Here is a 22,210-nt window from a genome sequence, read left to right as displayed (position 1 = left end):
TTCAAAAATAGCCTCTCGTTTTAAAAATACATCACATTGTATCTTGAGATAACCAAAAAAGTCAGACAGCTGTTGGCCGACTTTTTCAATGATGCCAATAATTTAGTAAACATTCCTAAAGAGCACATCATGCTTTCATATTTTGGGATCACTTTGATCTGTAAGAAGATAAGGACATACTTTCCTAAAGGGCATTACATCATGAGCATATCAAAAAGAGTCAGGAGACGATTTAATGTTAAAATGTGAACAAACCGGGTTTTGCATGTGGGCGTAACTCAAACAATGCCCTTCTGTGGCATTCCTGACCACAAACAAGGAAGCGCAACTGCGTGGGCTGGGCAGGCAGATGGAACTGGAACTAGCAAGTGACATGAAGTCCTCCTCAGACGACTGTGCCCTGACGCTGATTCAGGAATGCCGAGCTTATTTCTGAAAGTCTACGAGCAAGTGCAGGCCACACAAGCTCTAGCCACTGGTCACCTGCTGTGTGCCACCTACCTCGACGAACTCTAGCTGGAGTTCTGAGAGGTCACCGATGGCCACAAGGAGTTTATAATCTTGTTGGGGAGCCTTACATGCAAGAAAAACCATTAGAGTCATTATTCACAGGTTCAAAAAATATTTGAGTGCCCGCAGGCGCTCAGTGATGTTTTCTGACTTACTCTTTGTACTGTCTTCATGCGACAGGGCAAGTAATGAGAGAATGAAGTAAATAAGAAAAACTAAGCAACTTGTCCATAGTCTCAAGGGTAGTGGGGGGCAGAGTTGATACGAAACTCACGCATCTGCCCCCAGGCCTGTGCTCCTCTCGTCTAAGCCGCGAGCAGCAGAAACAGAGTAGAGACAGACAGTTAAGCAAATACACAGGATGTTTTCATGCAGTTCTACGGGTCCTGAAGGAAATAAAGCTGAGTAATGTGAGCGTGTCATTGAGGGTGTCCGCTCCTGGGTCAGGGACAGCCTCTCTGAGGGCGACATGGGAGCCGAGCCCTCAATGAGGAGCGTCAGCCGTGCAGGAGCTGGGGCGGAGTGTTTAGCAGGGATGGACGGACGGACGGAGCAAGGAAACACAAAGGCCCTGGGGTGGGAATGAATCTGCGGTTTTCAAGAAGCACAAGAGAGTGTGACGGGAGCCGTGAGACTGAAGCGCAGACGGCAGGAGAAGTCACCGGGTCGTTCATCCGGGGCCACGCGGGCTCTGGAGGGATCTGGGCTATGAGCAGCTCGCATGCTGTCCACCATCAAGAACAGGATCTGGGGGCGCCTGGGTGGCTCAGGGGGTTGAGCCTCTGCCTTTGGCTCAGGTCATGATCTCAGGGTCCTGGGATCGAGCCCCGCATTGGGCTGTCTGCTCAGCGGGGAGCCTGCCTCCCCCCTCTCTCCCTGCCTCTCTGCTTACTTGTGATCTCTGTCTGTCAAATAAATAAATAAAATATTAAAAAAAAAAAAAAAAGATTAGGATCTGAAGTTGGCCAGAAGGCCTGGAGGTAGCGAGGGGCTTCTGACAATCCTGAAGGATTCGTATGCTCTGGATAAATGGAGAAGGGGACAGCCTTCACTTGGAACATTAAAATTTCTAAGAGCTCGAGTTCATTTTTCTGTTGATACCGTGCCAGTTCTCAACCGGACGTGGGTTGACTATGTAATAATACAAAGTAGACCACCAGCTCTACCAAGTAAAACATCCCGTTTCCTAACCTCCCTACCCCCCAACCACCATCCGTTCAGGGCACGACACGCTGTGATAGATGACCAAGTCCAACCCGAGATTCTGGTCTTAAGCATCTACCCCCCCAAGCCCCAATATATCAATATATTCTGCAAATTAGGTCTACTGAATTAACGGGTCATGGATGTGGGTCAAGGGTCTTCCTGATATACTCACTGAGTACCATGTGCTTGGACCAGGGTAAAGCAGGTTCCCAAAGGTTCTTTTTGCGTGTCACTGCTATTTTCCCCCTATTTTTCCTCATCTATTTTTAAAATCACAAAGTACTTCAAACATACATAAATATATTCAAATTATTATAAAGAACACCCATGTACTCATCACCAAAATTAATTAAATCTTAATATTTTCCACATATTGATTTCAGGTGTTCTTTTGAATAGGTAATTAATCCACATAATTTTTTTTTTAAAGATTTTATTTATTTATTTGACAGACAGAGATCACAAGTAGACAGAGAGGCAGGCAGAGAGAGAGAGGAGGAAGCAGGCTCCCCGCTGAGCAGAGAGCCCGATTCGGGGCTCGATCCCAGGACCCTGGGATCATGACCTGAGCCGAAGGCAGAGGCTTTAAGAGCCACCCAGGCGCCCCAATCCACATAATTTTTAAAAAAAGATCAAAGCCATTGCGAAGTCTTACTCCGCGCTTCCCGGCCTGCGCCCCACATTTCTCTTCAGGACCTAGTGTCCTCGTGCCGTATTTTCCTTTAAAGCTGCTTCATATTCCCTTGTGTGCAAGTATCATATTTATTTAATCAGACCCTTGTTGTAGATACTTTTTGATTGTCAGTCTTTTGCTCTTACAAATCATGCTTCAGTGAGTAACCAAGGCCGTACACTGTTTTCTATCCATGCTGACATATCACGGCAGAAATTCCCAGTAGAATTGTTGGCTCAAAACATGCACTTGCAGTTGTGCTAGTTAATGCTAAACTGCCCCTTTCACGTAACTTTGGAGAGAGGGCAAACTCACTATGAACAATTAAATGTCATGTATAAGTAATCTGGTGGGGGACGGAGTGGGGGGGTAGATTATGTCTGTAGTGTGCTGGAACAGATGACAGAACAAGGCCCTTGTAGGCGTTTCCTGTTTACAGGACAATGAGAGGCCCCAAATACTGATGACAGAAATAAATGACAGAAAAGACTGAAAACAATGACCAAGCCAAGCACACTGAGCTGTACTGATAACATTGTTTCATTCCATAGATCCAGAAGGCACTCTGTCTGCAATAAAAATTAGGGTATACTGGGGCGCCTGGGTGGCTCAGTGGGTTAAAGCCTCTGCCCTCAGCTCGGGTCATGGTCCCAGGGTCCTGGGATCGAGCCCCGCATCAGGCTCTCTGCTCAGCAGGGAGCCTGCCTCCCCCCTCTCTCTGCCTGCCTCTCTGCCTGCTTGTGATCTCTGTCTGTCCAATAAATAAATAAAATCCTTAAAAAAAAAAAAATTAAGGTATATTGAGCTCTGTTTTCTACATGCTCACAGGACACAGGAAAGCTGTCAAAATCTTTAAAGAGTTGAAAAAGCCTATCATCTTCCAAAATACAAAAAAAAATAAGAAAAAATAAAGGTGGTAATTGTGCATTCACACACTGTTGGCAAAGACATTGTTTTTGAGAAATCCTTTACCCCCCCTCCCCCATTAAAGCGTTGCTAGCTTCTTCAAGGCTATATTTCAGACTTTGCAGATTCACAGAAAAATTCAAGCAAAATTTTCTAAGGCTTTTATAATTGCCTCACTAACATCTGTGTTTTAAACAAGTGGTTCAGTGGGTAGAAAGGTATGCATTAGGTAATATAACCCTATAGCAACACAGTCCTTTCTGGAAAGAGAAGTTCTTTTTAAATGTCACATCCTGATAATATGCCCTGGGGAACTTTCGGCCGTGACAACGGAATCACACGCAAGCAAGCATTAGTGAAGTGTGCTAAGTGACCCACAGAAGCCTCTAACATCTAAAATTTGTATAAAAGATGAAAAATCTTTTCTAGTAAAATGTTTTACCCCGTTCCTCACACCTGTCCCAACAGCCTTTCATTGCTGGTTTATCTGCTCCCCGACTCTCGATTCTGGCATGTTTTTGAAAAGATCGAAATTTTATTAATAACCAAAGAAAACTATTATCATGAAGGAGAGGGACTAGCAGTGGGGGTGGGCGATTTTCACTTAGTCACCAATGGGTGATGGTGTTGAAATGTCTTTTGCTCAGTCGCCCTCTCTTTCTGCCCTCCTCCTCTCTCTCTGAGGAATCAAATAGTCCACTGTCCTTCCCACATCTGAACGTTTGCAAAGAAGTGGCTTCTGCAGTGGCAGAAGTCGAGGCAAACGCTGTAACATCTCTCATCCGTGAGAGCCCTCATTTTGTCCTCCACTGACTTTCCAAATTCCATTACAATAGAATAAGTTCCAATGACCAATAATCTATTCTTTTCAAATCTCAATTTGCAACCAGACAGTTTGTTGGAGGAGGGAAAGAGGGACTGGCTTTTACCAATTTCTTCAGAGAGCAGATATTATGATTTTAGAATTTTCTTCTCTACTTCTCTGTGCCATAGACTATATGTTGCTAGAGCTCAGATTAATCACTTCCGTGCTGGTTTGTTTTCATCTTCCACACATAGACACCCACAAACATACTCATGGGTCTCAGAGAGGGTCAGATAGTTACAGAGAACTAGGAATATTGTGTGTGCCCCTGAATTTCAGCCCGCTTTAAGGAGAAGCTGCTTGGGGGCTCTGCCAGAGGGTTCCTGCTGGATAAATGAGAAGCTGTTCAGCAGGGCACAATAAAAGGCGTGTATGGCTCTTTCCCTCAACCCAGGGGGCTTCAGGGCAGAGGGGCAGGAAGAGAAGGTATCCTACCACTGTGCTGGAAACACTCCTCCTCTTCCTTTGTATACACCCACATAAGATTGTCCTCTGAGAGGTTTTTTTTTAAAAAAGATTTTATTTATTTATTTGACAGACAGAGATCACAAGTAGGCAGAGAGGCAGGCAGAGAGAGAGGGGGAAGCAGGCTCCGCGCCGAGCAGAGATCTCGATGTGGGGCTTGATCCCAGGACCCTGGGACCATGACCTGAGCCGAAGGCAGATGCTTAACCCACTGGACCACCCAGGTGTCCCACTCCCCAAAGTATAAATTGCATTTCATTTGCCAAAACAAGTGAAGAAAAGGTGTTTTGTTGTTGTTGTTGTTTGTTTTATTTTGTTTTTTGGTGAGGCAAAAGCCTCACCTTTTGGAAGTTACTTTTTCCCAAACACCCTTCCATTAAACACAACGAGATGATCCCCGAACTGTGAACACTAAAGAAACGGAATTCTCTCATGGGACAAGTATGATGCATTGCATTGTTTTCCTCTTCTCTAATTCACGTTCTTGTCATTTCAAGAAAGAGGCCATAAATAAGCAATTAAAGGCAACATGAAAACAAAGGGAAGGACAGAAAGAATTCACTTTTGAAAAATACCTTCAATGGTGGTCAAAGGAAGAATCCACATTTTAGAATCATACCAGAAATGGGTGGTTCATTAAAAGAAAGCTTTTCAATATTACAGAAACCAGAGTGAAAAGAAGACAGGCTGAAAACTTTAGGAACCCGAGGCTGCAGTCCCTCAGATGTACCGTCCCAGCACTTTCATGGTAAATTTTACAAGGAGAGTTCGACCACCACCACCACTCACATAGCCTGACCCTGGTGGGGGTGGGGGGGATATAACAACGCGGGAGAATGCTTCTCTCCTATTCACCTGCCATGAAAGAATGCCAAATAAAACTCGAAAAACCAGCCTGGTGAGCTCTGTCCGTGTTCGATAATCTAAGCAGTCCCTGCTCTCTTTTCACCTTTTACATGATGCAAAAGCAAGAAGAACTTCTCTAGTAACAAATACTCAAATCACCTTGAGCTCCAGAACACTGCGGTGACCGACGGCCGCATCCTCTCTTCCCTATGCTACGTGTTCTTTTAAGTGATGGTGTCCCGGGAAGCAAGCACTGGCCTGAAGCCCAGCTCCAGACAAAATCCTTAGGTCAAGACTATGTAAGAATGAAAGCTGATTCAGGGGCACCGGGATGGCTCAGTGGGTTAAGCCTCTGCCTTCAGCTCAGGTCATGGTCCCACGGTCCTGGGATCGAGCCCCGCATCCGGCTCCCTGCTCAGCGTGGAGCCTGCTTCCCCCTCTCCCTCCACCCCTCCCCCGGGTTGTTGTCTCTCTCTCTCTCTCAAAAAAATAAAATCTGGAAAAAAAAAAAAGAATAAAGCTGACTCAAGTTACTGTGACTAGGGAAAAGATCAGGTATTTACACCTGCAACTCTGATGCAGTTACACGATGTACAATGGCCATCTCAGTAAACTCTTTTCATGTGAATTCAAAGTTCAACGAGAAGATGACACCTTGTCTTTAACATTGAGAATATAGTCACAGGTTCCTCCTCTTCGAACCAATGTTGGCCATGAGAATAGAGAAGCACTTGGCTGTTAGCGCACAGATAATCGTTCCTTATGAGAAACGGGAATGGTGACCGTGGAATTCCCCAGGGAAATGGGGAGGCAGAACCATCAAGTGCACGACACAAAGCGATTGCTAATCTGAATGAGATAAAAGCCAGTCCAAATACCCTCATCATCAGAAATACGGTGACTGTACACCAAGGACAGAGAATGATCGGAAATTCCCAGGCAGAAATATTCACAGCACCGAATTACACGAGGGCTCAAACAATGAAAATTTTCAAGGACAATTTAGAAAAACGGGCTTAAACTAAACATGCGGTCATTTTTCTTTATGAAGAGATACAACATCGAAGACACCTGTGAAAGCTTCGCCGTCCAGGGTCCTGCAAAGAAAGTGCTAAAGCTCACGTCCACATAGCAGGGACTTACCTGGGGGCGAGCAGAAGCATCCCAGCTAACAGCCCTCTGGCCAGCTGCATGTCGTATTCAGGGGTGGGATAAAAGGCCATTTCGCCCCGCTACTGCTCTCTCCCTGTCCCGGCAATACCCTGCGCCTCCTGTCCTAGCCGGAACGGCCCTGAGCTCACTAAGCGAGCCGCTGGCCGGGCGGGACCTTCATTCCCGGTCACCTCTGCAAACTGGCCAATTAAAATTCAATTCCCGCCCAGTCCGAGTGAAGAAGGGAAGGTGACGCTGGGAGCTTCTCCTGAGAAGACAGCATCTCAGTCAAGAGCGTGCAGCTGAGAAATGCTAGAGTCCCACACTTCGTGGGCAGGAGGAGCAGAGCAGCAAGGAAAACCACCGGCTGATACGATGCCTCAAGCGGGACTAGGGCAGTTTCCTTGAATGATCCCTGCCAAACCCGCGCCCTCCTCCGCAGGCAAAAATGCCACTGTCTGCAAAAGTGTGTGTCAACTGCTTTAGGCTTCCCACAGTCTGGGAGGTCACTGCAGCTGGGCTCCAAACCAGTATCCCTAGACCTCGTAAGACCACGCTGTCCTGTAAAGGCCAAGTCGGTGGCCCCAGGACAAACCTCAGAGCCAAGGGCAGGGCAGCGATCCTGGTGAACCAGACTCACTGCTCAACAGAGAATGAATTAGGGGCCAAAACCCGAGCTCCTACCATGGCTTTGCCTTGATTCATTTTCCAGAGCCCAGACCACCATGTGGCAAATGCTTAACAAAGCAGATGAGACGGTTGTAATGACGGTGGAGACTGGTGGGGGAAGAGCTGGGAAGTTTTGAGGGAAAGCACTAGCTCAGGAAATCCTGAGTTTTAGGTTGGAACATTTTGTTTCCTTTACCAGCACTCTGAAGTTCCCTGGCCTGGGCTGGACAGATTTCATGGGGACGTTCCTGTTAGGGTAAGTGAGATCGCAGGATTCCCGCTGACAGGTTGGGTAAGCGCCTTCAGGGGTCTATGCGGGAAGGGAAGGTTGGGATTGGCTCTGTGAGGACATCAAGCCCTGAGCCACCAAGAGTTTCTCTTTGTCAACCTGGGTCCTTGGCTGGACCAAGAAACTACACTTAGGGGGATGGAGTTTCTTGCTTTTACTCTTTCATTTTTCTTATACAAAAATGAGAAAATCCTTCCTGGCTATTTTCTCCGCAAAAAAAGGAACTAACTATCACTCTGACCCCGTGCACTTGGAATTGGCTCATGACGGGGCACTTTTCAATTCTAAAATCTGTGACCTGACAAATTAGATTTGTTCAACGCCCACTACTAACCTCCCAGCTCAACACTTGGAAGACTCCTAAGAAGCTGATGGGCACATCACTTCTGCTCTAAGGGGAGGCCCAGGACATCGGCGCCTTACGCCTTTCCGGAATTCAGCGCAAGATTTAGACCAGAGCCAGCCCGAAGGAGCCGCCAATGACCAAAACCGGAATAAAGTACGCGATCAAGTGACAGTCTCCTTGGATTACAACCCACAGAATAAAGTAAATGTGAAGGAGTCCTTCAGTTAAAAAAAAAAAAAAACAGTTAAAAAAAAGTGGGGAAACAGAAAAATTCCGATTAATAAATGTAGAAGGGATGAAGGAAATACAGAGTCATCTTAGAATATTCTAGTAATAATGTTGCAGAGAATATAACCATATATAACTCCTGGTGACGCCAACCTTGATTACTTGGTTGTGGTGAGGTCTGCCAGGAGTAAGACATCCGGACATCGCGTAATCCCTAACAGGACATGCTCAGAAGGACACATCACTTCTGCGGCAAAAATGGAGAACTGGCAAAAATGGAGAACTTCAGTCTAACCATGAGACAACATCAAACAAACCCAAACAGAAGGCATTCTACGAAATACTGGCCCATACTCTTCTAATGTGTCAAGGCCAGAAAAGACCAGGAAAGCCTGAGCAAATACCCAATATCACAGATGACAGGAAACTGAGGAAACATGACAAAGACCACATGGAATCCTGGAACAAAAAGGGACAGTCGTAGAAGAAAAAAAATGATAAAATCCAAATAAAGTCTACAGTTTATAAGTCTTAGCGTCTGTAGTCAACAGCACTTCACCAATGTCCGTGTCTTGGTTCTGCTCTTTGGACTATGGTTGTAAGAGTTGCTAACTTTAGGGAGAGCTGGGGGGTGGGTGTAGCAGAAATCTCTTTACTATTTTTGCAACTTTCTTATGAGTTTACAATTATTTCAGAATAAAAAGTAAAAACCAAAATGGGCAGGATTTAAGACCGGAGTATAACTCGATGAGAACCGCCCCAATTTCTAAGTTCAGTCCTACATCAGTGACGCTTAGAGTGCGGACGCCTCTTCCTCTAGGAAAGAAGCCCACCCACCACTGCAGGGGCGTACAGTGAACACAACTGTGGAGTCAGGACACACACCTAAAATTCCCAGTTTACGGAGTTAGAGGGACATGACTGGGAGCACACTGTATGCAACACAGAGGTCATGACGTTTTTAAAAGGCAGTTGCTCGCGATCTCCTCCCTGCCAGTCTCCCTTTACACGGACAGAGCACCGCCGGCCAGCTCTGACCACGCTGGTGAGGGCAACCCCGGCTTGTTTTAGAGATAGTCTCTGTGGGTAGGACACCATCTGGATATGCAGTTAGGTTCATTTGTTTTATCCAACTGTTAAAGACCGCTGTGTAAAATCCTTTCATTGTTTCAAGTTCACACTCAGGTCTGGAGATTGCCGTGCTCAAGCAGGCGCTCCTTCCGACTCTGCTCTTCTGCCTGCATCACCCAGGGTCACGGTCCCACGGTTACCCCCAGGGGCCCCACCAGCAGCAACTCGGAGGTCACACGCTTTCATCTTCCTCCTCCCTTCTCTCATCCTGATCTGCTATCAGTCTTCCTCCCAAGTTCATCTCACATCTTATCTGCTTTCTTGTCCCATCACCACTTGCTCGGTTCAATCCCGATCATTCTCCACGCACCCCCACCCCCCAAGGGGCAATTGCAGTAACTTCTTCGGCACAACTCTCTGGCCCTGAGTACGTCGGCGCCGAGGCCCAGCCAGCCTACACAGCCCGGCGGAGTCTTGCTAAACAGAAGGTTCTGGTTCTCTACTCTGTGACGACCCAAGGAGGCGGGAGGGCACAGTGCTCGGTGCTCTGCTGCTTCGGGCTGGCCCGGAACAGCCTTTGCCAGCCGGCTGCCTTGTCGCCAGTGCCCTCTGCCTGCCGGACCTGTCCCCGATCAGTATATTCAAACTTCTTTGGAGTCTCTTATTCGAATGAAATCTTACAGAGAACTTAAATGGAGACGCCGTAAACAAGGAAAATTGTCTAAATCCAAATTTACAATGTCCACGTCTTCATCACGCGAGTCACCGGGTCTGCAAGGAAGAGCCGTGAACTGAAATCGGGAAGGGACGAGCAGCACTTACTGAGCATTCAAGGCGTGCTGGGTACTGCCTCACCTGCTTTCTGTGTGTTCGGACTTTCCATGCTTTCAGCCACCCTGGGATTAGTTACTAAACTCGTCTTACAGACTGGAAACAGGGAGCGAGGGTAACACGTGCGCTTACAAAAGAAGGGGCAGCATCACGACGGATGCATCACGACATCTGCTTCCATGGACCCCCCAGCACTCTGTGTTCTCCTGCCCCCCATGCTGGCACAGACACACGTGGGAACGGACAGCACGGAAGCCACACCATCACCATCGTGCCCCTGACATTCACCTCCCCTGACACTCCGTCCTCACTCCCTCCGGGCAGGTTCTGTGCTTAGTGCTTGGCGCATCTCAGCAAACTGAATTCCCAGGGTTTTACTAGGAAGTAGGCTGTCACGCTCAAGGCAAGAAACGGCGGCACCTGTGAGCTCGAAGTGAACCTGAGCCCACCGCCTCCTCGCTGAATAATGGCGCGGACTCCACGGGACTGGCGTGGGAACTGATGAGAAAGGCCAAGGTCACGCATGCCACTGAGCGCGCAGGAGCGGGGGGAAGCACAGGGACACGGCTGCGAACTTCTACGGGGCCGACTTTATCATCCTACGACGTTCCTCCATGAACGGATGACGAGACGTTTTCATGACTACCAGTCCAAAGACAAATGAGTCTCACTTTAGTGTAACACACTGGTCCTTTCCAGAGCATCTAAGACGTTGGTTCGTACGTTGCTTTGAGTATTTTTGATTCTAGTTTTAAAAGCAGTGGTTGATGTGTCTTTAAAAAGAGATGAGTCAAGTGATTTGTGGGAGCCCCACCTCACCTCCCAGGAACTTAGAGATTTCTTCAGAACCGAGTTTGAAAATTACCACGAACCTCCTCGGAGCTCCTCCGGGACCTCCCCATTCAGCCGCTCCCGACCTCGCGCTCTAGCCTGTCTCTTGACTCCCAGCCTTGGCCCCCAGCTCCCTTTTCCCGCGGCCGAGTCCCTTCTCCTGAACCCCCCGCACAGGCCTCCGAGCCTCTTACCTGTGCTTCGGCCGCCGCTTAGCCTCTCCCGACCACGCGGCTTTCCTGTGCTGGGGGCGGGAGGCCGGGGGCTCCGGGCTGCGGTCAGACGTGCCGGCGCCCGCGGGGCCCGGGGCTGCACACGCATCTCTGGCAAAAAGAGGAAAACGAGAAGCTGAGCACGATGGTGTTCAAGGGCAGGGGCACAAACGAAGCGACAGGAAAACGCGTGAACATGAACACGGGGTCAGAGCAGAGCGGCCGAGCGAGGCGGCCGTTCTCAGCTGCCCCCACTGAGCTCTGCGCCCCGGGGAAGGCGAATCCCCTCCTCGGGTCTTCATCCTTCCCATATGACGTCCCTGTGAAGCCCTAAAGTGTCCTTCCCCGTCTCCGAAGACCCAGGTTTTCCGACCACAGGGGAGAAGAAGGAGACACTACAATGAAGGTGAACTCCCCCGTCATCCAGCCTCTACCCATCGGTAAAGAGGAGAAACTGGCCCCCTTGAAGCACGTGGCCGGGCAAGGTGGCTCCCGGGAACCCGGGCCCCGCCGCCTCCCGTCTCAACTTCATTACCCGGAGCGAGACCCCCAAGTGAGCAGCCCCCGCTGCTCGGCTGCGCAGAGGAACGTGCCAACTCTTGACCCTGAGCTATTTCGGATTGTCCAGATGCCACTGTGCTGGAGGCGAGCTCTTTCTGTGTCCGTTAAAATCCATCCCCTGCCCCGTCCCGAACACCATTCCCTTAACGCCTCCGCTCCGCACTCCCCGGCAGTCAGAGAAGGTTTTCAGCCCTGCGTGGCCACTGTGTTCTGCCGGGACAGCAGGGGCATTTCTCCTCCGTCGGAGCATCTCAGCCCCCAAAGTCTGAGCTGCTGTCACTTGGGAACTGGAAAGACGCGGGGCAAACTGCCCTCTGAGCCTCGCGCTCCGCATCATAACGTCAGGATGAGACGGTTAGGAGGTTAGGAGCCTCTCCGAGCTGGACTCTTCCTGCTGACCAGCCCTGGGACACCGTCCCCTCTGTGCCCCGGTTCTCTCAGCTCTAAAATGGGTGCACAAAAACACCCACACTTCCACGGAGCTGTTGAGAAGCTTAAACTAATTCTGCTGAAGGCCTGAGAACAGAGCCCGGCACATCTTCGGCGCTCAGCAAAGTAGCCAGTAGCAGCAGCCTGTCCTGCAGAGCTGCTCGAAGGGCTCTCAAGGACTCGTTAACTGTCCACATCCTGCCTCCATGGGGGACACGCCTGATTATTCTCACCATCATTTACAGCGGTACCTCCACTTCAGAGCTGCTTTTAGCTAAGATGTTACACCAAAATAGACACAACTAAAGAGACCTGATCTGTGCCGGAAATAAGAGCAGGAAGAGCTCTGGCCAGGGGTGCCTGGGTGGTTCAGTCAGGTAAGCGTCTGCCTTCGGCTCAGGTCCTGATCCCAGGATCCTGGGATCGAGCCCTGCGTCGGGGTCCCTGCTCAGCGGGAGCCTGCTTCTCCTCTCCACCTCTCCTCCTGCCTCTGTGCCCCCCCTGCTTGGGCACTCTCTCTCTCTCTGTGTCAAATAAATAAATAAAATCTTAAAACAACAAAAAGAAGAGCTCTGGCCAGAGAGTTGACGGTCGAAGCGTTTTGCAGAATCCATCACGTGGCCCCCAGCGAGAACTACTCACACAATCCTCCACCGCACCAAACCCTCTAGCTTCACCGGGGGCGGGAAGGAGGTTCGCAGATGTCTGACCAGCAGCTGTGTGAATGCAAAGATGACACGAACATGAGCAGCACACCCATGTAATTCTGAGAGCAAGCTCTCCTTTCTAGCTCTCCTCTGGCTCCCGATGTCTGCGACGGGGACACAGAGACCAAGCCTGAGCTTTTGTAAAACCTTTGTGGCATTTAATAACTTCCTCATTTTTGGCCCAAACCACAGAGGCTGGCTCTGCCCTTGCCACACCATAACCAAGCCCTTGGCTCTTTCCTTGCCCGCGCCCCCTTCCTGGGAGGCACAAAGGGATGGGAGGTCCAGGAGTACCGTCCCAGGGAAGGGCCGGCCGCAAGTGCAGGCCGATGGGGAAAAGATGGAAGCACACAGAACAGGAGATTATCTTTAAAAGATGAATCCTTTTTTTAGATTATCTTAAAAAGACTTCCTCTTTTTAAGGATTTTTAATTTGTGATTCTTCGCAACCCTAGGAATCAGAGACTAGCACTGCTTTCCGTGGCCACAGGTGATCCTGTCACCTGCCACCTCCAGGGGACCAGCAGAGGTTAGCAGCTGGGTGTGAGGGTTCGTGGAACCCATGTGGCTTGTCGCTGACTGCAAAGCCCAGGCTGAATCAGAGCCCCGCCTCCCTGCTAATCTTCCCCTCCCCCACCCCCGGCGGACTCGCACCTGAGTGGGCCATCTGCACATATCATACAAACTAGGACAAACGAGAAAAGAGGCTAGAGAGAATACAGAAGAACCACCAGCACCCAGAACACAGCTTTTCTGCCTTCTGGAAAAATTTGGACAACAAATAACATTTAAAACATCATATGTCCTAATGAAAAAAATTCTGTAGTGGAGGGAGGCACAAAACAGTCCTGGAATGAGGGTTGGGGAGCCCATCACCTTGGAATCCTCCCTTCACCCTTTCCTCTCCCCCCCGTTCCTCTCGTTTGCACGGGGAACGCGGCCGGCTCTGGAATGCCCATTGTCCCCGCACCTGAGGGTACCGTGCTCCCTGCCTCACGACAGACCGGCAGGGACATGACCTAGAACGTGCTCTGATCTCATCAGGAAGCGGAGCCCCATGGGGGCTACCGTGGTATCACTCGGCTTGAACAGATTCCAAGTCTTTCCTATAAAACACTATGATGTATGCCTTCCCATATATCAGGAGTTATTCTCATAACTTCTCTAAATTTCTTAGCCCAGATGAACAATCTGAGACAGAAAAGTTGTATATCTCGGCTCATACCACACTTGGACTCACACTCACTTGGGATAAAAATCACTGACAACCACCTTCTCTTCTTCCTTCCAGTTTAAAAGCTTCAAAAATGTTGAGTTCATCACACAAATTCTATAGGCCTTGGGATTACTAACACGGATGCGGTCAGAATGGGTGGGAAATGGGGACAGTGGCGACATTAAATAAACATGGTACCAAATAAGCTGATTTTTACTTAAAAGATACTCCAAGGTACACTGTTTTACTTTAAAATACCCAAAGATACACTGCAGAAGCCTTGGAATCAATGAAACAAGTTCAAGTGAAAAATACAAACAGAAACCAAACAGCTCTCCAGCCTGATGGGGAGAACTTCCAAGATCCCAAAAGGTACCCTATTCTCCTGGCTTATCCGTCCTTGTCCTGCAGGATTCAGTTTGGTCATTTCCTGTGGATGCAAGTTGGGGATGAAGCTGGCTATGGATGTGCATTTCCAAGTGCAAGGCACACTGCCTTCCGACCACCTGTCTGCTGGTCTCTCTTCCACGCAGGCTCAGAAAGGCTAGCGAACCACCTTGCTGCCTGGCACACAGACGTGCTTGATAATTATTTTTTTCAACAGATAAAATACTGCCAAACATTTCACAGATCTGTAACACTTCTTCCCTCCTGACTCCTTGTAGTTCACTCAACTTGCCGGCAAAGCTAATGAGAATGGGGGTCTGTGTTTATACTGCTTCTGCTCTTCTCCAGGCTTAAGATCACAAATTATTGAGTGATGAAAGAGGAGTCAGAGCAGACCTTGGAAGGTTTAGCAGGGGCTAAAAAAAATTGTGACCCACAATCCCAATGTCATCTTTCTTCTCCAGTTAAGAAACAAGAAATCCAGTCCAACCCCCTACGTTCTACTTCCCATGATGAGTACAGTCCTACCCCCTCCACCCCCCCCACCAACCCCAAATTCATAACTCCTGAATATATACTGGCTGCTTTACCATTTGGTCTTTTAATAGAATCATTCAGTACTTTCTGAACTTTCAGCCAATATTAGAAGAAAAATTCCAGATTATTCTGTTCTTTGTGACTCTCTTGAACTGCATGAAAACTGAGGAAAGCCTGGGAAAGCCAGAGTGGAAGCTGGAAGGGACTGAGCCAGGCCTTTCAAATAATCTCTCCAGATCCCTTTAGATTCCTGGTTTCTATTGAGTTTAAACAGTTTTATGTCGTCTTGCAGTAGAGAGGCCAAGAACCGTATCTCCCTAGCATGGACCGTTACCACGTTAGGGACACGCTGGGTCTATCTGTAGAACCATCAGTTTCTTCCTTTTTGTGGTGTTTCACCCAATGGGGAACAGCTACCTCACTGGACGCTGCCACTCCTGCTCCCTTTAACCCAGCTCTACCCAGCAGCCAGCAGTATTTTTTAAGAAATGGAAATGGCTTGTGCCGTCCTCCAGTAAAACTGTGCAGCTGCTCCCCGCACTTCGGGTAAAATCCAAGTCCCTCCATGTGGTTGTTGAGGCCCAAGTGACTTGGCCTCCGGTCCTCCCTTTCACATCCTCCTCCCACTCTGCCCCAACCGCACTGGCCGGCCTTGAGCTCCCACCGAACTCTCCACCTTCACACACGCCGTTCCCTGCCTGGAACAGTCTTCCTCCCAATTCTTACTTGGCTGGTCCTCCTTGGCCTTCTGGTCCCAGTCGAACACCAGAGACCACCTCACCTACTGCCAATGTCTCCTTCCAGGCACCTGGTCCTTTCCTTCCTCATACATGGTCTGTTCCTTCTACCCAACAGCAGGCTCCGGGAAGTCCGGGCCCATGGCTGGCTGGCCTTCCGCTGTTTTTCCACCAGCATGCACCTAAGGCTGACCACAGCGAGCGGCTCACAGGAGGCACATGATACAGACTTGCTGAATGGATCATGGGAGACCGTACAGGGGTAGTAACTGTGGGACACGTCCAGAATGGAGTTCTCTGCCCGCCAACTCTTAGAGGTATCTACCACACATGGTTTGGGGAAGGTGGGTCTCTCTTCTTGTAGTTGTTTTCTCTACACGACTGTCAGCCAACCTCTTTGTGAAAGTTCACTTTGGTCCTATTTGGTCCATATCTCATTAGCAGTGGCCTTTTGTGGAGTAGAGAGGACCGGCGTTGGGGCACATATGGCACCTGAGCCTTCTAACACACACACACAGTTGGCAAAGCTCTGTGCAGTTTGCTGCCTTATGTTTGAAGCGGCCGGATGCCTTCGGAGATTAAGCAGACAGAAGTGCATTGATACGGGCTTGAGTTGGTCCTCACAGCCCTTTGGAGAAATTCCTTTGGATTTAGGCTGGATGTGTGAGTGTACTCATTTTTAGAATCTGCCTCACTAAAAGTCATGTTCTCGGTTTCCTGGGTTTCTTTTTCTTACCCTGTTCCATGTCCATCACACATGAAGCCGGCCTAACTCTCATGTCTCCTGCTAGCAGGTCTGAGTGTCATTGCCATAGGCTTCCCACGCACCTGCCCACACGGAGGGGAAGAAAGGAAGCCCGGATTCTCAGCTTTTCTGGTGTCTGGAAGAACATTTTCAGAACTGACGGCCTTGGGCACAGATCTCTGTTCTTAGCCTAACACAGGTGTTCTCTGTTTTCTGATGACACAGCCATGAGCATCGTTTTCACCTTATGAAAAAGACACTGCCCTTTCTTTCAAGGCCCCCGCCCCTGTTCCTGGCCTTCTGGTCTGTACTTGTGTGTACACACATCTTCTGGGTCACTCGCCTTTCCTTACTCGCCTTTTTCGCTTTTTCAATCATTAGTTACCATCTAGGAAGCTCACTCTGTATTCTCTCAGGCCTAAACCCTAGCTGGTCTTTCCACCATTGTAGGCACATCCCTGGCTTGTGCTTAAACACCTCTTCCTTCTGCTCCCAGCCTGGTCGGTGGCTTGCAGACTGCAGGAGGCCCCCGTAGCACCTCCGTCCTGCAGACATGGGAACGGGAGGTCACAGACCTGTGTGCGTTTGTCGCTCCTGCTCCGGTGGCTGCTTTTTCTCGCTTGGTAACCCTCGACACCTCCCACTAGATGCACATGCACAGTTAATACCACTGGCACTCAGCGTATGTTGGATTTTTGAAACCATAAGCTTAACCATCTCCAGATCCTAGCCAATGACTTCTTTGTCAACCTCTGCACCAAGACTGGAAAAGGGTGGGTGGAAAAAAAGCCAGATGACTGGCCAGATCTTTTAACCTAAATAGTAAACACTGAATCTGCTTCACATTTACTTCTGACTCCAATCCCTCCACCCACTGAAGCCGGCACATACACAGGTAGCCCAGAGCGAGGACGTAAGAAAACCCAGGGCCCTCATGCAAGGCCTGGTGGTGAAACTGAGGCTATCTTCAGCACTGCAGGGGTGAGGCTATCTTCAGCACTGCAGGGGGAGGCTATCTTCAGCACTGCAGGGGGGAGGCTATCTTCAGCACTTCAGGGGTGAGGCTATCTTCAGCACTGCAGGGGTGAGGCTATCTTCAGCACTGCAGGGGTGAGGCTGTCTTCACCACCGGAGGGGTTAGGGCCCTTGCTGCAAGCTCTCGGAGCCCACCCTTAAATCAACTCTCACAAGCGCAGACTGTGAGTTGTAGGAAAGTGGATCCTGGAGATGCTTCTGTTGCTCTAACGTGGGCTCTACTGCCTAACAGGTGTTTGATATCCGGCAGATCACTTAACCTCTTGAGCCTCAGTTTCCTCCTCTGTCCTCTAGAATAATAATAGCAGTGGCGGAGCGCCTGGGGGGCTCAGTGGGTTAAAGCCTCTGACTTTGGCTCAGGTCAGGATCCCAGGGTCCTGGGATGGGGCCCCGCATCGGGCTCTCTGCTCAGCCGGGAGCCTGCTTCTCTGCCTGCTTGTGATCTCTGTCAAATAAATAAAATCTTTTAAAAAAAATAGTAGTGGCATTAAAGGGTAGTTGGGAGACTTGTACAAGCGGATATGTAAAAAGCACTTAGAGCAGAGCCTGGCAACAAGTGCCAACTTCGTACCAACGGAACAGAAACTTGTATGTATTGGGCACATGCTACGTACAAGATACTATGCTTGAAGAACAAAATTCAGCCAATTTTTTTTTTCCATTTGCAACAGTAAAGGATCCTCATTACAGACAAAGCAAAATAAGGGGCCCCTGGGTGGCTCAGTCAGTTAAGCCGCGTGTCTTCGGCTCAGGTCATGATCATGGGGTCCTAGGATGGAGCCCCTCATCGGGCTCCCTGCTCAGCGGGGAGCCTGCTTCTCCCTCCTCCCCAGGCATACTCTCTCTCGCTGTCTCTGTCCCTATCTCTGTCTCTCACAAATAAATAAATAAAATCTTTTTTTTTTTTTTTCAAAGCAAAGTGAAGTAAAACAAGTAGAGAAAGGAATGGCTGAAGGCCACGCCCTCTCCACACGGGTTCTGAGGATCACCGGGCTTTGAATACTTTTTTCTTAGGAATTGCCACATGCCAAGCCATGCGTGCCTGGCATCTCCTCCCCATCACCCTTTTGCTACTTACATGAGACAAAAGGAGCCTGGCGTGTGATAACCACCACGAGACGCGGCTGTCCGAAAAACATCGAGTCCCGGGGTGCCTGGGTGGCTCAGTGGGTTAAAGCCTCTGCCTTCGGCTCAGGTCATGATCCCAGGGTCCTGGGATGGAGCCCTGCACCCGGCTCTGTTCAGCAGGGAGCCTGCTTCCTCCTCTCTCTCTGCCTGCCTCTCTGCCTACTTGTGATCTCTCTCTCTCTGTGTCAAATAAATAAATAAAATCTTTAAAAAAAACAAAAAAAACATTGAGTTCCTGGAGCCCTCCCACATTAGGCTCTGGGGCAAGACCTCCCTCCCCTCCTGCAGGCAGTGGAGGGGCTCTGGCTCTGGAAGGTTCCTGGGGTCACAGTATGATCTGTGGGAGCCAAGGTTTCACTCTTCACATGCAAAGTAAGTCGCTCCTGTCCTAAGCTTGCCTGGAGAAGGGGGGTGGGCATCAAAACTGGAAGTGGTGATTGTCATTCATCAAGGGAAACAGGTCCCTTGCTAAATGTGGCATCAGCTGAGGAATCTTAGCAAAAATGAACCTACCCCCCCCACCCTTGTTTGTGAGGAAGGCCTAATCCTCACTTTGCCCAAGAGGATTACTGGGTCTTAGAAAGAAGCTCACACGCACTGTTTTCAGCTCCTGCCAACTGCGTTCGTGGCCACAATATGCAAGATTCGTTCTGCTGTTTAGGGCAGATAACAGACATTCCGTGCTATTTAAGTGCCTCCAAATCACAAACCTGAATGTTTCCAACTTGCGCTCTTGCCCAAAGCAGGAATCCGTCTCCCAAGCTTTCCTGCAGCTGTTGCGTTCTGTTCTTGGGAAGCAGGTCTGAACGCAAGGCAAGGTACCAAAATGCAATCTGTTTTTTGCTTTTGTTTTCAAAGATTTTATTTATTTGATAGATGAGAGAGAGAGAGCGAGCGAGCGCGGGACAGCCCACGTGCAGGAGCAGGGCCCGGCCGGCAGAGGGAGAAGCAGGAAGCCCCATGTGGGGCTCCCTCCCAGGACCCTGAGATCTTGACCTGAGCTGAAAGCAGCCACTTAACCCGCTGAGCCACCCAGGTGCCCCAGGCTGACCACCTGTGGAAAAGAAATTGTGGTTTACAATATACCTTTTCAAGGTGTTTCCAACTATGGTTCCACAGGCTGAGTTTCTACTTGTCCCCAACAATTTTCCTTTCCTTTGATTCCTACAGGATTAGTGTAAGAGTTTTTTTTCTGTTTGTTGTTTGTTTGTTTGTTTGTTTTTTTCATTCCTGTATGTCCCCACTCACCCCAATACTACCCTGCCCCCTCCAGGGGAATTCCGGGCCCACCGACATGTAACATAGAAGTAGGACTGACATAATCTATGTCTTGAGGTTAGCACAGCATTCTCAAAACATCATTTTAAAATATTAAGAATTGGGGCACCTGGGTGTCTCAGTCAGTTAAGGGTCTGCCTCCAGGTTAGGGCTTGATCCCAGGGTCCTGGGATCAAGTCCTGCATCAGGCTCCTTGCTCATCGGGGAGCCTGCTTCTCCCTCTGCCACTCCCTCTGCCTGCGCTCGCTTGCTCTCTGTCAAATAAATAAATAAAATCTTGGAAAAACTTTATTGTTAAAAATGCTCTCATCTAAACTTTCAGCAAGCTGTAATCACTGATCCCAGATAACCGTAACAAATAATAGAATGCTGAAAAAGCCGGAAATATTGCAAGAATTATCAAAATGTGCCGCAGTGACAGGAGGGAAGCAAATGCTGTCAGGAAAATGGTGCTGTCAGGCCTGCTCAGCGCGGGGTTGCCACACACCTTCACTGTGTAAAAACACAGTATCTATGAAGCACAACAAAGCCACATGCAATAAAATGAGGTTCGCGTGTGTTTAAAAGGCAGAGCAGGTGGGGAAGTGAGGGCTCCCTTTCCTCTGGGCAGAGCCGGTCCCTCCCCGTCCAGGGAGCACCAACGCACAGAAGGAAATGGTGTCAGGCCGGAGTCTGGCAGGTCAAGGGGGAGCTAGGCCGGCCCAGGGCAAGAAAGACCCTGTCACCTCTCATCACCCCTTCCTCGGCAACCCCAACCACCCAAGCCTGGGAAAGGTACAGAACCCGTGACAAAGAGAAGGTACTGGGCTGTGACCCCATGTCACCGGTCCAGCGACACAACTGTAGCCCCAGCCCAGCCAGACCTGGTTCAGTGGGGGAGGCAGCCTCTTCTCACTGCTGCATTCCAGCTGCTGGCGGGGAAGAGGTAACCATGGGAACTGACACAAAGGGCTTAAAGTTGAGGGGCAGAGGCTGGAGGCAGTGGTGAAGAGGCAGAGAGGGACTTCAAGTGACTGTCCTGCCATTCTCCTCACTTGAGCGACTCCGGGTCTATTGTGAGTCAGACTCAAAGCCGAGTAAGGGCAGAGCAGCCTTAAAGGGTTGGGGACAGCCAAGGAGCCAATTCTTGCAGAGTTTTCCTCCAGATTTCTTTCTTCCCCTTTGGAGAGCAGAACCCCAAGAGTTTCATCTGCCAGGAAGGTGCCCTGTGACAGTGTGGCCCACTGGGGTCACCCGGGCTGCTGCACAATGGCCTGCCTTCGATGCAGGCTGCGAGCAACACTTCCCAACGGGTCTCCTCCCCACACCCGAGTGGCAGCCCGCTGCCTCCTGTGGGACTTGCTCTGCCTGCTGGGGAGCTTCTCCGGTGGGTCTGTAAAGAGACCAGACACCGTCTGGGTAGTTGGGGGAAAAGTCCTGATGTTCTAGCTGCTCAGCTGCACTGCAAAGGAGAGGCTTGGACAATGAGAACACGAATACAGAGTATCTTGCACAACAACTAGGACTTTATGGAAATGGGGGGTGGTGGGGCAGGGGGAGTAGATCTAGTGCAAAGGCTCTCATCTAAACAGGAAATCGTATCTATAATTTATTTAACTACATGTTCCCCACAGGCCTCCACAGATTTTTTTTTTTTTTAAGATTTATTTACCCATTTTAGAGAGGGGTGGGGAGTGGCAGAGGGTGAGGACTCCTCAAGCAGACTGCCTGCTGAGTGTAGAGCCTGAGGCAGGGGTTGATCCCACGACCCTGGAGACCATGACCTGAGCCAAAACAAAGAGTCAGGCGCCTAACCGACTGAGCCACCCAGGTGCCCCCCACCCCCACGTTATTTTAATTGGCCAATGTGACCTAAAGCTTCATTAAATCAGTAGGGTTCTCAATGTACACTTGACATTCATTTTTCAAGTATAGCTCACGGTTCTCCAGAATCTATTGAGGAAATGCCAATGGAAATAGGGAACAGAAACACCCCAGATCAGTTTACTTTCCCTCTTACCATGACAGGGCTCTGGAGACCATCTTTCATCTGGCCTTCCTTCTGGAGACCAAGGTAGTAACACAACTATGTCAATCCCTACAAGGTCTTCACAAAATCTAGGCAAATCCTAACAGGTGGCCTAGTTCTCCACCCACCTTTGTTTCTGGATCCACTTCTAGTTGGAGCCACTGGGGTGATAGGAGGCTGAAGGCCAGGCTCAGAGAGGGCCACTGATGGGCAGACTTTGGAGGGTCTGGGGAAACATACATTACTGCCTTCCTGTCCCCCCGCCCCGCCGTGGTCAACCACTTCCTCTGTCACCAGCGTTCCCTTGCATGCACCCCATAATGGTGGCACTAGCCCCACGTA

General features: G+C 49.6%; 1 protein-coding gene across 8 annotated transcripts in view; it reads right to left on the bottom strand.

Moving 5' to 3' along the window:
• Positions 1–22,210, bottom strand: part of SHROOM3 (shroom family member 3) — a 186,382-nt gene that overhangs the window by 44,447 nt on the left and 119,725 nt on the right. For all 8 annotated transcript variants that reach the window (XM_047719598.1, XM_047719593.1, XM_047719597.1 and 5 more), the window contains exon 2: positions 11,083–11,211. Coding sequence is in view for 2 of the 8 variants with exons in the window: in XM_047719592.1 (XP_047575548.1) it covers positions 11,083–11,211 (129 nt within the window). In the remaining 6 variants the exon portion in view is untranslated. The remainder of the gene's footprint in view (positions 1–11,082; positions 11,212–22,210) is intronic.

The sequence above is a fragment of the Lutra lutra genome, chromosome 2 (genome assembly GCF_902655055.1).
Source record: "Lutra lutra chromosome 2, mLutLut1.2, whole genome shotgun sequence".
Taxonomy (NCBI): Eukaryota; Metazoa; Chordata; class Mammalia; order Carnivora; family Mustelidae; genus Lutra; species Lutra lutra.
This window is presented reverse-complemented; position numbering and strand designations above follow the sequence as displayed.